The 17,227-nt window shown below is 34.4% G+C and overlaps 2 protein-coding genes across 5 annotated transcripts; one reads left to right on the top strand and one right to left on the bottom strand.

Moving 5' to 3' along the window:
• Window positions 1–743: 743 nt before the first annotated feature.
• LOC110689755 (heparan-alpha-glucosaminide N-acetyltransferase-like) lies at window positions 744–12,993 on the top strand. Of its 4 annotated transcripts, none has more exons than XM_021866556.1 (14): window positions 1,133–1,222; window positions 1,809–1,946; window positions 2,757–2,894; window positions 4,004–4,085; window positions 4,345–4,421; window positions 6,360–6,466; window positions 7,436–7,556; window positions 8,893–9,009; window positions 9,091–9,182; window positions 10,025–10,097; window positions 10,191–10,269; window positions 10,548–10,639; window positions 10,995–11,138; window positions 12,413–12,993. In XM_021866556.1, exons 3-14 carry the CDS (start codon window positions 2,760–2,762, stop codon window positions 12,551–12,553), a joined length of 1,260 nt encoding a protein of 419 aa, XP_021722248.1. In that variant the 5' UTR covers window positions 1,133–1,222; window positions 1,809–1,946; window positions 2,757–2,759; the 3' UTR covers window positions 12,554–12,993. The 4 variants fall into 4 exon arrangements, with proteins under 4 accessions (XP_021722246.1, XP_021722247.1, XP_021722248.1 ...); XM_021866557.1 differs by having other exon boundaries at window positions 1,158–1,222; window positions 1,814–1,946; XM_021866554.1 differs by lacking the exon at window positions 1,809–1,946 and having other exon boundaries at window positions 744–1,222.
• A 94-nt stretch (window positions 12,994–13,087) lies between these two features.
• Window positions 13,088–15,998, bottom strand: LOC110689757 (CRIB domain-containing protein RIC10-like). Its single transcript, XM_021866558.1, has 5 exons — window positions 15,573–15,998; window positions 15,224–15,366; window positions 15,006–15,109; window positions 14,709–14,796; window positions 13,088–14,283 (listed from the first exon to the last, which is right to left on the bottom strand). The coding sequence occupies exons 2-5, from the start codon at window positions 15,279–15,281 to the stop codon at window positions 13,859–13,861; spliced, it is 675 nt and encodes a 224-aa protein (XP_021722250.1). The 5' UTR covers window positions 15,282–15,366; window positions 15,573–15,998; the 3' UTR covers window positions 13,088–13,858.
• Window positions 15,999–17,227: the final 1,229 nt, after the last annotated feature.

Genomic DNA, 17,227 nt, shown 5'->3' with positions numbered 1-17,227 from the left:
AGAGCAGTCAATGATTGCAGATAATTAGTTCTCACCACCGAGAATATCATGATCTCGGAATCCGAGAGGATCCCACCTTTCTTTCGGCACTTTTTACATCTTCCGAGCACGTGCTAACTTGATCGTTGGAGGCGGAACTCCACCCAACCGGAGTCTCCGTTGTTTTGCAGGTACAAGCGCCCGAAATCTAGTCTTGGTGTTGTAACTCTCCCGATGGACACAGAAAACCCCGAAACAGCACCAATGATGATTCATTGGGTACTCATAATCTAGATTCAATAAGCATCAAGCAATTTTACAGAGTAATATTTCATCATATTTATTTGATTTTGTAATGTAAAATGAATACAATTTACATGTTATTAATCTTATTATTTTGTTTCTCTAACTCATACCTTCGTTAAAAGAAATTTTATGCCAAAAGTTTTTATTTTGATACTTTTTCCTCAATCTTTTGTATTGGCTTGAGTTTTTAGTATGTGCCAATATTCTATAATTCTCATTCATTTTATTCAGGTAATACAGATTCAATTACTCTTTTGAGTAAGTGCTTATAATTTACATGGCTCATTTATACTATGAAGGTAGTAAGTTTCAATTATTCTCATCTTTAACATTGAAGGTGTTTTTTTTTAGGTGACGCATTATACATTCAATTAAGTCGGACATCGCTCGTGTCGATGACTAGAATTATTTTTAAATTCTCAAAAATTTTCACTTCCTTCAATTTTTCGGTGCCAAACAAGCCATAAGTACTAACTCCACTCAACCCTCAACTCTCAACGCTAAGTATGGGTCCCTTTCCGAAGAAAATTCCATAAAAACTGATCTTCAAAAATTGTCGTTTAACTCAAGCCATCACTTTCTACGCCATTTTTACAAGCAACCAACTCTCCAGTCAATTTAGACTGCTTTAATCTTCATCACTGCGCACTACTTCTGCTCAAACCCCCATTTCTCTCTCTAAAACTCCAGATTCTTCTCCTCTCAAGCTCTAACAATGGCGGAGGAGAGAGAAACTCAAACTCCTCTTCTCCATTATTCACCTTCTTCCTCAACTCCAGAAATTCAAAGATACATTGAAGATTGTATTATTCCTTCTTTACCTTCTGAAGTTACAGAATCAGAGCATCATATTGTATTATCGTCGTCGTCATCATCAGTTCCTCTGAAGAATCAACGGCTGGTTGCTCTTGACGTCTTTCGCGGTCTCACTATCGCTGTAAGTTTTTCTCTGGAATTTCGTTCATTTTTGTCATTTTATATATATTTGAAATTTTTTGATGAGAATTCATTTTGTCTTTTTTTTTTTTTTTTTTTTTTTTTTTTTTTTTTTTTTTTAATATGATGAGTTTATTTGATGATTGGTAGAATTTTGAATTTTTTGGAGTATTGTGAAATGTTGAGTAATTGTGTTAGGTTTGGATTTTGTGAGTTTGAATTTGATCAAATGAAATTTTGAATTGATTTTAGTGTGTTATGCAGTGGATTGTACATTTGTACTCCTACTCTCCTAGTGTTATGCTTGAGTTGAATACGTTATTTCGATGATCGTTTTTGGTAAATCAATTTTTGCTGCTCCATATAATAGAGTACAAATACATAGATATGAAGTTGAAATATGATAATAATTGTATATATTAGCGTGTTCTTTGTTTGTGGTCCAAGGAAGAAAGATGGAAAGAGTGTTACATTGAGAGGTATCGTAAGATGGAATTCGCTTGCAAAATTCTAAACCTTCAAGTTCAATATAATATATGTAACCTATAACTACTCTAGTTATTAATACACGTTTCTTTGTTGATTAGCCAAGTCTTTGGGACTTCATAAGTATGTCACTCAATTGTATGGCTCGTGAATACGTTATTGTGAAAGGCTGTGAAATCAAGCTTACAGCTACCTCTAGACTTCACTCAATTGGCAAGTGATTTGAGGACCGTTTATAGGTAAGAAAAGGATCCTTGTTTGTTCTAATGCTGTGTATGAAAAAGGCGCAAGGGCAACAGGGGTCATGTGCCTAGGTGGGTGAACTAAGCAGCACAAATTTATTTACAGCAAAAGTTATACTTTAGCAAGTGCGCCTCTCTTCACTGAGGATAGAAAATTCCTTTTTTTCATTGTGGCACGTGATTATTTATTTATTTTTTTTTTTTTTTTTAAAAAATAGATTCTTCATAAGTGGCCTTGTGCTAAGTTTTGATGGACAAAACTAAGGAGAAGAGAAATGTAGGGAAGAATATGTTATTCTGAGGACATGATTACATTGTAACGTTGATGCATATATCCTCTTTGGTCCACGTACTATCAGACCTTACACGGATATGTTACATGTTACATCTATCAAGTAGATGAGTTAGCACTCTTTTCAGAATCAAACATCACATAAGAAAGGCAGAATGATTCTCGTTAGCTGATTAGTTCAAACTTTAACTTTCCTGTGCACAATTAGTATTTGCATATCATGTTATGGACTCATTAAGGGTTTAAAAAATCATGTTTTCATGTGAAGAGCTAGATAGGTGCCTGAATTGTGACATTGTATAAGTAAAAGTTTGGCCAATTGCTGAACATGAATTGAAAGTTTATGTTCTTTTTTAGATGAAAATATAGTATTTGATATGCATTGAATTCCACTGCAAGAATTTTCATTGTTGTTAGTGGCTTAGCTCGTGAAAATTCATTTTATAGAATAACTAAGTTTTTATTTCGTAATTTTTTACATCTTCCCTCCACATTTCATTGTTTTCTGTTTACAGCTTATGATTTTGGTTGATGGTGCTGGAGGAGCTTTTCCATCTATAAACCATTCTCCTTGGTTTGGAGTGACAATAGCAGATTTTGTGATGCCTTTTTTCCTCTTCATTGTTGGTGTTTCCATTGGTCTGGTATTTAAGGTATAAATTTGATCATATGTGACTAATATTGTGTGCACTATTCTTTTTGTATCAGTAAGCAATTGTAAACAGTTGATTCATTTTCTGTTTCTCTAGCCTTAATTTACTTCACTATCAATTACAAGATCTCTTTGAATTACTAATTATGAATTTAGGATGCACCTTTGTCTAAAAGCCTATCTAAAGTACCTCATTTTTGTGAGACCATCGCAAAAGGCAAATCAGAATTCAGGATTAGCCTTGCTCTTATATTGATCTCCAAGGCTAAAACTGTGTGTGTGTGTTTTTTTTTTTAACAAAATTTATGGTTCAGCAGCAGATTTGGTGAATGGATTACGTTGAACTTGTGAAAGTGCATTAGTTTTACAATGTCCAAGTTCTTATTCAAATGGTTGGCACTTCAGAATTCAGATCATCTTCTGGAAGAATAGCCTTAGTCAAATATTGACCTCCAATAAGACCAAAACAGCATTGTTTTTGAACAAATCTAATGGCACAGGAGGAGTTTCAGTGAATGCTCCACATTGATAGGATGACATAATGTTTCGGATAGTTTGGACCAATATTCCATTGTTTTGAGTCTTCAGTATCATTTAAGTCTCTTCTTTCTTCTGCAAAAATCTTTATTTTCTCTTAGTCCATACCCTAGGTTTGTTTTTTGTTTGCATTGTCTGTAACATGTATCTTGGAAGATATAGGAGACAAGTGATTAGTTGAAAGTTGTTAATAAAATTCTTTGGCCAAAGTAATTTATTTTTATTATATAATTATTGATTACTCATTTTAAGCAACCCCTTTTTTGTGCATTGAGAGATTAAAATGAGGGAGGGGTCATGAGTCTCTTGACACATTGGGCAAAAGTTAATGTTTGGAGTTCCAAGTTTTTGAACTGTAATTGTATAATTGTGGATTAGCACTTTGCAGGTGTAATTTATACGAATATATGCTCTTCAACTTGATTCAAACTTGTTCATAGTTGAGAAGTTGGATTTCCTTAGGGAGCAAAGTTTCTCTTAATACAATGCAGAAGATTATTGTAGATTGTGTAATGTGTGTGTTGTATATTTGTATTGAATGACCTTATGTAACTCAATCTATATCAATTTCAGAAAGTTGACAACAAGTCTACAGCTACAAAGAAAGTTATTATCAGGGTAATCAAGCTCTTCCTTTTGGGTATCTTCTTGCAAGGTGTGTGCTTAGGTGGACAATTCTAATTGAGAATTTTACTTCTTCTGTATTCACAAGTTTTGCTTGTATAAGTTCTTTAGGCATATTAATGTTCCTTCAAGCTCTGAGTTCAAGGAATGCCATTGGCATTTACTATGACACATATTACTGTTGAATGTATTGTCTATAGTACTTCATGATATTGTGTGGCCTTAGTATTCTTGGCTCGTGAGAAGTATTAAAGACTCTGACTACATTATCTTGGTGATTGTAAGTGTAGGTGGCTTTTTTCATGGAAGGAAAACACTGACTTATGGTGTTGATGTGGAGAAAATACGTTGGCTAGGTGTACTGCAGGTAGATTACTGGATTTACTAATGTTCAGTATTGTGGTTTAAAATTTGCGTGGTGTATCTATCATCTATAAGTTGGGTGAGAGTTCTCAAGATGAGACGAAACCCATTTTATTTCTTTGCCTTTGTGTCCCTTGTTTGTTGCTTAATCTTGATGTTTAATGCGGGTGTGGAAAGCTGGAAGCACAAACAAATAGAGTAGTGAATGTAGTTTATAGTCTTTTTACATCTACATTCCCAAGTATTGTACTTTGGACTATAGATTATGTTATGCGACTTTCTTTTAATGCTCTAAGCCACGTACAATAGGTATTTTACTTCTTGGATGGAACTGGAGCTTGTATCTTGAATTTCTGCTGTGTAAGTATCAGATGTAATTAGGAAATAAGTAACCATCATCATAGTTAAAGATAAGAAAAGCCTCACGGGATACCCCAGTATTTTTGTAAAATTTTTGTGACACCTGATTTGTGAAACTTAAAACTCTTCTTATAAATTGCATTAGGAGACATGTGGAGGGTATCCTCTAAAGGGCACGGGTGTAACCAATGGGAGGGAGATATCAGAAATGCAGTTTATCTGACTAATAGCTTAGAAATTTCTCTGATATTCTGACATCTAACTTGATCAAGTTTTTAGAAAGAAATTTAATTTTTTATATTACTAATTTGCGTCCTCATGTCTCTCTTTCCTACCATGATGACAAGTCTTTTTTCTCTGTCTGCATGCATGTACATATATGAGGATGTAAATTCTGCCTGTTAGATGTTTATTCATTTTCAATCCTACATGCAAGGATTATTTGGGCTGCCGTTTAAGAAATTATGTGTTGCTATCCTTTGCATCGTTGATAGATATATAGAATTTCTCTGGGACGACAAATTTTTGTTGCTATATTTCAATATTCTGCTGTTTCACAAAATTTTGCATCCACTAAAAGTCTAAAACATGAATGACTACTTCAAATAATGGCAGAGCCAGAAGTTGTCCTATGTGGAACCTAATTTCCAATTTAATATAGTATATCACCATTGGAATGCCTTGTTTGACTAAATATATCTTGAAGTAGCATCATAGGCTTATTGCATAGTAGAAAAAGGTAATTTGTCAATTTTAATCTATTAAGTATGAACGAAATTAATCAAAATTTTTTGGCAGAATTATAGATTTAATTGTGAAGGAAAAATAATATCTTTCCTCTTACTATGATTTTTATATTTTTTGGTTTTATATGTCAGAAATTCTTTTTTTTTTTTTTTCAAAATTTGAATAAAAAATAAATACTGCTAAAATACAGAATATAAGTTACAAACTCAAATTATATCACTGAAGGAACACCAGATTTTTTTTTAGGGAGGGGGGGGGGACATGAAAAAAGGAGAAGAAAGATAAGTGATAATGGGGAAAAGGACCAACAGAAATGGGACGTAATACAGTATAGAAAGGATAGAAATGGGAGCAAAGGAAAGATGGAAAATGTAGGTGTATAGTTGATCTCACATTTTCTTACTGAGGGGATTAAGTATAAACGCTGGAAACAAAGGCTCTATGTCCCTTCTCTACACAGTGCAGGCCTCATACACATCATAGAGTATCTTAATTATGGAGTCATTATTTCTACATGTAACTAATTAATTAACCCTCATCCATGTAAGAGCAAAATATTCTCCTGAAAGAATTTAGCCTGAGACCTGACTCTTAATGCAGTCATGAACATTAAAAAATATATGTTGGTGCATGATCAAGGAAATTTAAGGACTTTAAGGAACACCTAAAAAAAAGTTGTTATTCATCTGTAGATTCGAAAATCTGATTGATTTTTGAGACTACTTTCAAGTTTATGTCATTTCATTATGATTTGGAATTCAAAAACTGAAAGTCATTTTCCTTTATAAACTTTGGATTCTTCTGGAAATATTTTTGAATATGTTTACAATTACAGAGGATATCAATTGGATATTTATTGGCTTCAGTTTCTGAAATATGGCTCGTCAATGGTTTGGTGGTGGACACACCGTTTGCATTTATGCGAAAATACTGCATCCAATGGTGAGGTTGGTTTATTCTACTGGCATTTACAGCAACAGATATTTATGCTTTTATAATTTAAATTAGTTTGCTTATTGGAAAGAGTTTGGAGCTCATCATTGCTTATTTGCTTCAAGTTATCATCAGGTCGGGCTGAGTTTTACTTTAGGTAAATTAGGTAGGTTAATGGGTAAGAGTCCACATGTTTCAAGTAAAGCTAATGTGAATCACTATCAAAAGGTTCAGAAACTCAGAACAACAAATATTTGTTTTTTGACCATGAGCACAGCCTCCTATATAGATATACTACCTCACTTTTCTGTTTTATGTTTATTGTGAGTTGTCTCAACACTCAAATAACAATTTCCCTCCTAATTCTAGTAAAATAGTGTTGTAGTAGATTTATGGGAAAGGTTTTCAAATGTGTTACTTGTACTTTAAACTTATTGCACTTCAGTCTTGAAATAAAAATCAGCTTTATAGGAATCCTTGTATGATGTTTAATGGAAAGACAAAGGTGTACACAAGAGTTAATACCATCCTTTATGAGGTAAAAAATATTAAAATCAGAAAGAATGAACTCATAAGTCATAATTAAGGATTCAGGAAATCAGGAAGCAATCAAGAGTTGGCCAAAATGCATTCAACACTTAGGGTGCTTGTGTAAATCTTCAGCCATTAATCCATTTTTTACCACCCAAATTCACTGTATCAGATTTTATCTTTAGATTCTTATTTGAGGGTAAAGCATAGGCTGCTCAGCAATTTCACGAATTGGCACGTTTTGCACGCTAATCCTCTTGTGATGTTGATGAAGTGGAAACAGTATGTATTGCTGTTAATGAGTCAACATCATGCTTATTCCGGTTGAATTATAGCTTTTTATCTTTTTCAAAGATATTCTTTATGAGCTAAACTCTTGGATGTCCTGAAACTCCTTACTATTGCTGAAAATTTCATGTACTAAGTGCTTGATGATTCCATGTGTAGGATGGTAACTGTGCTGTTGTGCATTATCTATATTTGCTTGATGTATGGCCTTAAAGTTCCAAGCTGGGAGTATGAAATTCACAGAGCAAATTCAGCACTGTTGCCTTCAAACCTTCAGACTGTAAGTTAAAGTCTTTATTCTCGATCATTCTTCCCCTTTGATCTTTTAAATTGCCAAACTGTGATCATTTTTTGTAATTGAATTTCCATCTTTAAAGAGTATGGATTGTGATTGGTGCCCTTAAATGGAATATGAAGAAGTATTGATGGCTCAATTGGGAAGTCAGATGTCGTAGAATAGGTAATAAGAAGTAAAAAAAGGCACCTGAGGAAATTGCAACTGGTATGCACATTTGAACTATTAAAAAAGTGCATGCAAATTGCTATGCATAGAAGGATATATGATGTTAATGAACTTTAGAATGGCACTGTATTTATTGTATCTTGGAAGTTTGAATGGAGAAACATCTGGATGCATTAATGTCTAAAAAGCAATTTAGTTCTTCAATGATGAAGACAATTTTGCACTTGATAATGTTCCATAAAAAGATAATCTTGTCAGGGATGCCTTACCACTTAAATTAAAACCTACACCTTTTTCTTGCTTGTTATTTATATGTGTGCGATAATTAGTCTCATGTACTTGAAAAATTCTATAAACCCACATTAGGAATGTGGAGCAAAGTTGATGCAATGAGGTTAGCATATGCTTATAAATAAGTGCCACACAGCCTCACGGGAAAGGCTCAACAACAGAATTTAGCAGTAAGGGATATTCAATCCAATATTGGCTACTATAGTGCCAGTTTAATCCTGTGGTTGTTATTATAACTTTGATTTATCTTACACATTAAGGCCTTGTTCTTTTGGGCGTATTTTCAATTCAGTTCAGCTCAACTAAGTTCAGTTCAACTCAGCTTAGCTCAAAAGAACAGGGCCTAAGTGTATAATGCCGAAATAATTCGTGTTTTGTCCAGTGAACAAAGCTATTCTATTTAAGCTGATCAGTCTACCAAAGGCCCAAAATTCATAGAGTATGATGTGTACCATCTTTGAATGTGCAATTAGCCTACTATACCTACATAACAACCAGACATGGAATACTTGTCCACTCTAATAATCGGGTGCTAAAGTTTCTGATAAGTAAAGTTATTCTTGCTTTACTTGAGGAATCACTTCTGAATGTGTTTATAAACCTTGTAAATTTTGTATTTGTTGTATCATTCTCACTTTATATATGATTGAGAATTTGTTGGTGGTCTGAATGTCCTGATGTTGAAATATCTTGATCACTAAGTCCATTAGTAGGCAAGCTTTTCCGCTCCCATCCACATAGCTTGGCTTGACAGAAAAAGAAATTGCTGTAATTATCAATTTGAAGGGAGTTCAAAAGGTGTCGATTATGCATGCTTTTCATGTCTTTAAACTATGCATAACATCTCAAGCTTGCAAAATAGGTTCAATGTGAAGTAAGGGGTAGTCTTGATCCGCCTTGCAATTCTGTTGGCTTCATTGACAGACTTTTGCTTGGTGAAAACCATTTGTACCAGCGTCCTGTGTACCAAAGAGCGAAGGTCTTTTCTCTTATACTAATATTTTCTTCTGTTTTTGATTTCCTCTATGGTTAATTAAATGATAAATAATTGTTGTTATAGGAATGTAGTGTAAATTCTCCTGACTATGGACCTTTGCCAGCCAATTCACCTGGATGGTGCCTTGCTCCTTTTGATCCAGAAGGCATATTAAGGTATCTCCCCCACACTTCCCTCCCTCGCCCCAAGAAAAATATTCCTCATAACAACTCTTGCAAGGAAATATAACGGAAGATTTTTTTTTTTAAATTCCGCGTGAATTAGCTGCTATCATATCCTGAAAGAATGGAGGACAAGATAGAAACACTCATAAGACTGCCGATCACAGCCTTCTATGAGCTTCAATTTTGTATGGAAAGATTTTACTGCTTCCATTCCTCTTTTCTGGGAGGACATTGCACAAGGCATAAAAAAACATCTTTATTAGGCATCCCATCGGAAAACTCATCTCTGGAGCTTCCATCATTGAAGCGTACTGTAAAAGGCTATTTCAGTGGCCCTTCCCTCACATCTCTATTTTAACTTCACTCTGTGGCCAAAGAACAGTGCTATATTTTATTAACTCCCCCACCCCCCTGTGAGGGTTTAGCAGCTTCAATACTTTTCAATGTTCTCTTTTCCCATCTTTTTCTCCTCTTTTTCTTCTACGTTCTATTGTTGCATAAGTATTAAGTTCTATTGTATGCTGTATAAGTCAGCCGCAATGAAGCAAAACCTTCTTGAAATTCCATTTTCTGTCGGTACTCTTTTGATGCATTCAGTGTGGCTCACTGGCTCAATATGTTCAGCTTTGGCTGATGCATTTACAGTACTTCTTGCAAGTATTCATCACTTCATAAACATTATGGATATGCTGAGCCATTTGAGGGACTCTGCTTGCAACACTCACATAAGTCACATGAGTGCTTACTCTGTTGATCCTTATAGATATTATTTGCAGCTTATTAGAGTTAGGATTTCCTCGATTTCTGATGTTGACTTGCTTCTTATCAACGAGGTCCAGCTCATTAATGGCTGCTGTTACATGTTTTGTGGGATTGCACTTTGGACAAATAATTGCACACTTCAAGGTTTAATACTTCTCACGTTTAAATTTAGGGAGAAGAAGATGATAGCCAATTTTTTTCATGTTATATCTCATGTTTTATGTTTCATTGCTATAGGATCACTGGCAGAGGATATTCTTGTGGTCTGTATCTGCTTTCTCTCTTTTAATCTTAGGTTATGTTTTGCTGATTTTAGGTATGTTTTCCTTTGTATCTACATTATGTATAAACTCAACAATCAGAATGCTATGGTCATTCACCTTACCCCCATGTCTGCTCCTATGTTGTTCATCAACAATTTTATCCCAGAAAAACAAATTACTTTTTGAGATCAGATAAGCACAATGTTCTACACATACATAATAATTATAAAATACTAGTCTGGACCTTAGATGGGCACAGTTTGAGAGGAGTGACCATAGCATTTCCTTATTGTAAATTACTTTGGGACCTGTAATGTGCTATTTTTTCCAGGGATGCCGCTCTCTAAACCACTTTACACGGTAAGCTATATGTGTATCACAGCTGGTGCTTCAGGCGTCATCTTCACCATCATCTTTTACCTAGTAAGTTATTTATCCCACATAACAGTTCCCACATGTCAACCGTGTTATGTTTCTCACAGAATTCCTTCATAAAAAATGTGCTATTGTATTGGCTTAATTTTTGACCTAAACCAAAAATGGATAAAATCATGTGTTCTCTATTTTTCTCCTTTACCTCCTCCCCCCCCCCCTTTTTTTTACCGTCCCTTCTGTTTTACACAATTTTTAAGCTTAGAATATTTATAAGATTGACAGTATTGAACAAATGGAAACAGACCTGTTAATATTTCTCTCTGTCAAGACCTTTTTTTTGTTTGATTTAAGAGGGTCTGTCATACAAGTTCTGTTATAGATACTTCCCATGCCTACCTTTCAGGTTGATGTCAAACATATTAAGAAGCCTGTCTTATTATTGCAATGGATGGGGATGAATGCTCTTCTAATTTATGCTCTGGCTGCTTGTGAGATATTTTCAATTGCCTTGCAAGGATTCTATTGGGGGTCACCTGAAAACAACTTGGTAACTTACCTTCTTTTTACAAGTATATATTTTCATACTTATACTATGCATTAAGTGGTGCCTCAAATATTAATAAATTAATGGCCCTGAAGTAGTTTTTACTAATTAGGGCAAGTTTGCATGCGGAGTACATGTCTACCTGAGTACTGTCTATATTGGGCTTTATACCCGATAGGAGTGGTATCTTTTTTATTTTTTCTCATTGACAAGAATATGTAATCAGCTGAAAATAGTAAACGAGGAAACAGAACATGCCAATTTCTTTTAACCGCCCCAATTGAATGAGGATGTTCAACTAAAGACATGGGGATATCACTCCAACCACTAACGCCACAAAATTTCCATAAAAGCATTGTGCCACAAGGCCCACAACAGCTTCTGTCTCTTATCTTTACTAAACCCCATCAACAAACTTGTACTACATTCTTCAACACTAAAGGCCAAGCCTGAGATTCTTGCTGCAAATCAAACAGTCACTTAACTTGCCATTTCATAGTGAAGGGAAACATATGAACAAGACTCACTAGTATCCCAATACAACAAACATTCATTTGGTGAAATAACCAGACCAGCCCTTACCTACCTTAGGAGCATGTCATTAGTATTTATCCTACCCCATGGCAATGTCCACACAAAGCCCTCATTTTTAAGGGGATTTTCTCCTTCCAAATCAATTACCCAACAGAGAAATTTTTCACGCAAATGTTTTCGAAGAATCCACTGTCCACACCTTTGAAACCTCCACTGCAGTCAATTAAAGGTTCAGAACCTCAAGCGGAAAGTTCTTATTAACTATATTACTTGCGGACGGTGGACTCTGAAAATGTAGATCCCTAGCCTTTTTCTAGATAATAACTAGACACGGGCATTGTGTAGAGAAGAGAAACAACCTAATCGAGGAAATCACACAACTTTGCTCTTCTCTGATCCTCTCTAAACATCTTCCCAAAATGAATTTGATAACTGATGACCATCCCCTATCTTGTATTCTTTGATCCTCTCTAAAGGAGAGGATGAAGAGAAAGCGTGTTATATAAATTTCCAGGGACAGCCATTTGTCACTTTAGTAGCACCCTCAATATAGTTGCAACACTGACCAGTTATTCGAATAGGGAGAGATAGTACAAAGGGTTACTAAATAAAATGTTTAAGTCAACATTATCCTTCCTCCAAAAGAAAAGTAGACCTCCCAATAAAATGTTGCCTTCTCTTGAGGTTCTTTTTTTCCTTTCCTGCTGAAAAAAACCTGAAAGTGGTGAGTTGTGCATGTGCAGGTTGATGGGACAGTATCATTTTTTCAAGATTTATTAAGCTCAAAGAATTGGGGGACCTTAGCCTTTGTTTTGCTTGAGATTCTTTTTTGGGGCCTTGTTGCTGGTTTACTTCATATGAAGCGCATATATGTGAAACTATAGCATCCAATATGACAACTTACTAGCACAGGTTATATGTTCACCCAAAATACCACAAAATATCAAACCGAGGAACAAGTAAACGCCACCCTCCTCCCTGTATATAATTCGTGTTTCAGACAGCTGTAGATAGAATCCTTAAAATGTACATAGTGTTTGCTTGGAACAAGCAAAATTTACTTCCATAGACCCCATAGGTGATAATTTGTGTGTTGTAATATTAATTTAAAGGGAATGTGCAGTCCATGTCCAACTGAAGTACATGCACCTGCGTGTGGTTGACAGCAGTAGAGGATGTGATTTCATATTCGATATGCTGGAGCTGGGGTGCACAATGCTTTGTGCATTGTTTGCACAATATAATTTGTGCCCAAAGGGGGCAGTTTGTTGAGTGTTGCATTTTTTGTAAATGGCTGTTGAGAATGAGAAACCACAATTGGACTCAATGCTTATGCTGCTAGTTATTGTCCTCACATTCTAATTTAGCCCACATAGAGCACAAGTACTTGCACTTGAAGTTGAGAAAGGACACAGTTAAATTTTAGCTCGTCGAGCTAAAAGATTTCACACTTACTTCACCTAGTGACTAACTAGATGTGTGACAACTTCCAATTAGGCAGATATTCTTTCAATTTTCATACTTTTTGCTAGACTAGATTTCAGGCAAAGAGAGCATTCCATAAATTAAAATGATAAATTAATTAACTGAGAAAAAAAAAAAATTAAAAATTTTGGTTGTTGCCTCATACTTTCACTCCTTTCTTGGAATTTTTTTTGTATCTTCTTTTGTCCCTTTTAGTCGATAATGAAACTTATCATCAATATTTTTCAACTTCTATGAACAATAACTTGCAATGTTAGTTTTGTGTTATCGACAACATAGTGTATTATGTACATTTTATCTGTGTATTTGCAAACTCTTTGCATATAGCTCTGATCTCCCTATAACCTAAATTTTTACACATAATTTGTATGGGATCTTTTATATGCATGCAAAAATTACAGGAATCTTGTGATTTTCTTGTTTTCTCCTGTATATTCTTCCTACCCATCAATATTGGAAATGATGGATTTTACAGGAATCTGAAACAAAGTGTTTTTTCTTTTCTTCCCTTAGTTTTCCAATATCTTGGTTTCTGATAAATTAGAACTCTACCAATAAAAACCCAACAAAGTAAACAAAAAGAAGCCAAATTCTTCGCTAAGAAGCTAGCTGCTGGTATTTCTCATTCACCTATTAGGGCAAACGTATACTACCAGCCTTTGCTTAAGGAGAACAGGCTCTCTAACATCCCCAAAACTTCGTGGTTACAATGCCTTCATCTCCTCTTCGTTAAACGAAGCCAAACTCGCACTAGAATTTGCCTCGACATTGTACTGCTTGGTCAATGACCCATCATCTGATCCATGCCTAGATCCGTGCCTGGAACCTTTATCTTTCGGCTTCAAACTAGACTTGAGTGAGCTGTCAACATCTTTGGATTTCTTTCGTCGAGATTTCTTAGGTATGTTAGGAAGGCTTTGAGCGCTGGAGGATTCACCAACTCGGGGGCTAGTGGTTTCCTTTTGTTTTTGGCGCCTCCTGGAGGATCTGGTCTTGTGATTAGGACTCCCTATCGGTGAGTCTGTTGACCCAATGCTGTCCATTGATGGTTGCCGTCTTGATGACTTTGGCAAACCTGGCATGTCCCGCGCTGGAGATTCTCTGACAGAACTTCTCTTGGGAGATGATTCTGTAAAAAGTTAAATCAAACAATGCAGCCAAATACACGATTAAGTAAGAATAATGGGAAACAATACCACACACTATGGTGAGGAATAAGAAATCAATAGAACATAACCTCAATAGAACATAACCCTCTATGGGAATTTTGTACGTCAATCCTAGACCTAGTAAACTCAACTATAGTACCCGATGATTCAATCCAAGCTCCAAATCATCAAAGCAATTATATCGATCTTATCCACAATAGTAATAAGCTAATTTTGTACTAGTTCTAACGAGTTTTTTCATCTTAATAAACTAATTATCGTTTTACTTATTAATGACTCGAATCTTGTTAAAAACAAAACAAAAAAGGATATGACTTGACCCAAATGTGACATGCTATGAAACGGATTATTCATCGCCTATAAAATGGTCAAGAATGGTTAATACCTTGTGAAACCGGCGGGTTGACGTCTTCAGCTCCATTTTGTAATGGATCTGTTGGATTTCCTGCTCCCTGGGCTTTGAACTCATTCATCTAACAACCAAATACATCAATGGCTTAGTTTAAAAGAAAATAAATAAACTTTACTCTTAGAATAGAATTAAATTTCGAAGTGATGAAATTATACTACCACTTTCTTATTATTTTCAATAAAGGAGTATGTCTCACAAATAATAACCCTTTGTTGCAAATAATAAGAAACGAGGTAGTAGAAGAAAATTAGGGTTAAACCTAAAACATACCCAACTTGGTGAGTTAACAGATGGACCATCCCATCCAATATGAGCTACATGCTTTACATCCGTGGGAAAACCTATTTGCATCTCCTTGTCATCCTCCTCTTCCTCTAATTAATCAAATCAATCCATAAGATCTCGTTAATCGTCGTAATTTAGATCCTAAAATGATCGTAAAAATAACCAATTTAAGTTATTTCTTAGAGGTGAGATGATAGACATACCAAATATCTGGGAAATATATCTGAGGCCCTTCAATAGGCCCTTCATTTTTATGCTCATAACCTAGGAAAAATGTTACTTTTTTTTGGTAAAATTTATTTTTCTTCCTAATCTTCCGTGTCCATTGCCCACATAATATAGCCAACTGAAAAAACAAGGAGTAAATCAAAGATAAAATCATCAGTTTCGGATAATTTAGATGAACATTGGCTACTCATATTTTGATCTTATCATCTAATATATGATTGGTTCAGCTGTACGACGACCATCTACAAATGATCATAATCTTATTTTATATAAGAAAGAAGATTAAGAATATGATAAAAAGAGACTCAAACCTTTAAGATATACCTTGAAAATTAGCCAATAAACTAAAGATTTGATGTAATCAAACAATTAGAAGAAAATATTTTGAATTTGATTATTTTTTTTGTAGGGGCAAAGAAATTTTTTTATTTAGCTTATAGATATGTCTTTCTTTTTTTTTCTTCTTTTTTTCCCCTCTCCTTTGCCAATACTAGATAGAATATCGTACAATAATAAATGAAAATGGTTTAGAAAAAGAAAGAAAGGGAAATTAACGGAAGCAAAGCTTTGTGTATAGAAAGGCTAAGCTTTCGCTAATTACATGGACAAATGCTGATGTACTCTTGCTAATAAACCTTAATGGAAGGAAGCCATTCGATCATCGAAAATTTAGCATTTTGTCAAGGAAGAAAGGAAGCAAATGCAGGTTCTTTCATCACCTATTATTAGTATGTTTTTAATAAGTCAGTGGCTCTATGTATGTTAAAAGTAATCCCTCTCTTTTAACTAAATATACACTAATATCCTAGGATTTAGCAGATTAATAGTAAACAGAAATTAGGACTACCTTATATTGGTTAATTTTTATAGCATTAGGTGATTCTAAATTTCTAATGTTCGTTTGGCAAACTAAGAGAAATAAATTATGAAGTACTATTATGTAATTTTTATTTTTCACTTCCTACATGCAATGAGTTTAATGTGGAGAAGGATTTCATAATGTTTTAACTATGGCTAATTGTCATTCAAATCGATCTATTGAATAAGTTTAAGATAACAATATATATCTCTTAGTGTTATACACATAACGCATAGTCCACCTCCTATGATTATTAGCTAATTTAGCTGGTAAAGTTTTGAGTGTGGTAGCTTATAACCGAGTCATTATGCCCAAAGACTGTCGATAAATAAACAGTTACCTTTTGTTAAATGTTAAGACAAAGAATCAGTGGTCAATCTTGTTATTACTTAGATAGTTGATTTGAGAGAGAGCTGAATATATTTAGTCTTGAAAACTCTAGAGAACTTCTAAAAGTCTGTTAAAATACACCTAAAAAACCTAGCTTAGAAAAGCTATAGTTACGTAACTTTGACCATTAATATCTTAAATTGTTTATAAGTAAAAATTGTGACAAAAATTATATTATGAAAGTAGACATTATGACGAATCTAATGATATATTATATAATAACATTATGTATTTTATAATAGCAAAAAAAATTATGTTAAACATGGTATGTGAATAGTGCAAAAGTCAAACTGATGCATTTAAAAAATGGAGTAGATTATTACAGTAAAAACCAATTTTAGGCTTAAATTATCAATTTAGACCTTTGGTTGGGTTAGTCTTCTAGAAGACCATTTTTCAATGCGGTCTTAATATCAGCTGATAATGACTGTTAGTCAAATCTGGTATGGAATTAAGAGTCATTGTAACAATAAATCAGTTTATCTCATCCAACCCTCCTTTCATAGTGGCGTGTAAAAGAGCAAAATGAGTAGTAAGAGGAGGAAATTTGACTATTTGTATTGACAAAGAATTTAAATCCTCTGTAACTCTGTCCCACATCAATCTGAATATCATTTGAATGTCACTTTCTTTTAATGGTTGAACTTCGTGCGGAGAACATATATTTATCATTGCTATCATTGTTTTGTCATATAATATTCATAAAGTCAGCACATCTAAAAGAAAGAGA

Source organism: Chenopodium quinoa, unplaced genomic scaffold (assembly GCF_001683475.1).
Source record: "Chenopodium quinoa cultivar QQ74 unplaced genomic scaffold, ASM168347v1, whole genome shotgun sequence".
NCBI lineage: Eukaryota > Viridiplantae > Streptophyta > Magnoliopsida > Caryophyllales > Amaranthaceae > Chenopodium > Chenopodium quinoa.
Note: the sequence above shows the minus strand (reverse complement) of the source record. Positions and strands in the feature narration are given on the sequence as shown.

Coding starts and splice junctions, on each gene's coding strand:
- LOC110689755 (XM_021866554.1), top strand. CDS start 1,001: ATGGCGGAGGAGAGAGAAACTCAAACTCCTCTTCTCCATTATTCACCT. Junction 9,010..9,090: donor CTGTGTACCAAAGAGCGAAG/GTCTTTTCTCTT, acceptor TTGTTGTTATAG/GAATGTAGTGTAAATTCTCC. Junction 10,640..10,994: donor TCACCATCATCTTTTACCTA/GTAAGTTATTTA, acceptor CCTACCTTTCAG/GTTGATGTCAAACATATTAA.
- LOC110689757 (XM_021866558.1), bottom strand. CDS start 15,281: ATGAGCATAAAAATGAAGGGCCTATTGAAGGGCCTCAGATATATTTCC. Junction 15,110..15,223: donor ATATATTTCCCAGATATTTG/GTATGTCTATCA, acceptor TTGATTAATTAG/AGGAAGAGGAGGATGACAAG. Junction 14,284..14,708: donor CAACCCGCCGGTTTCACAAG/GTATTAACCATT, acceptor AACTTTTTACAG/AATCATCTCCCAAGAGAAGT.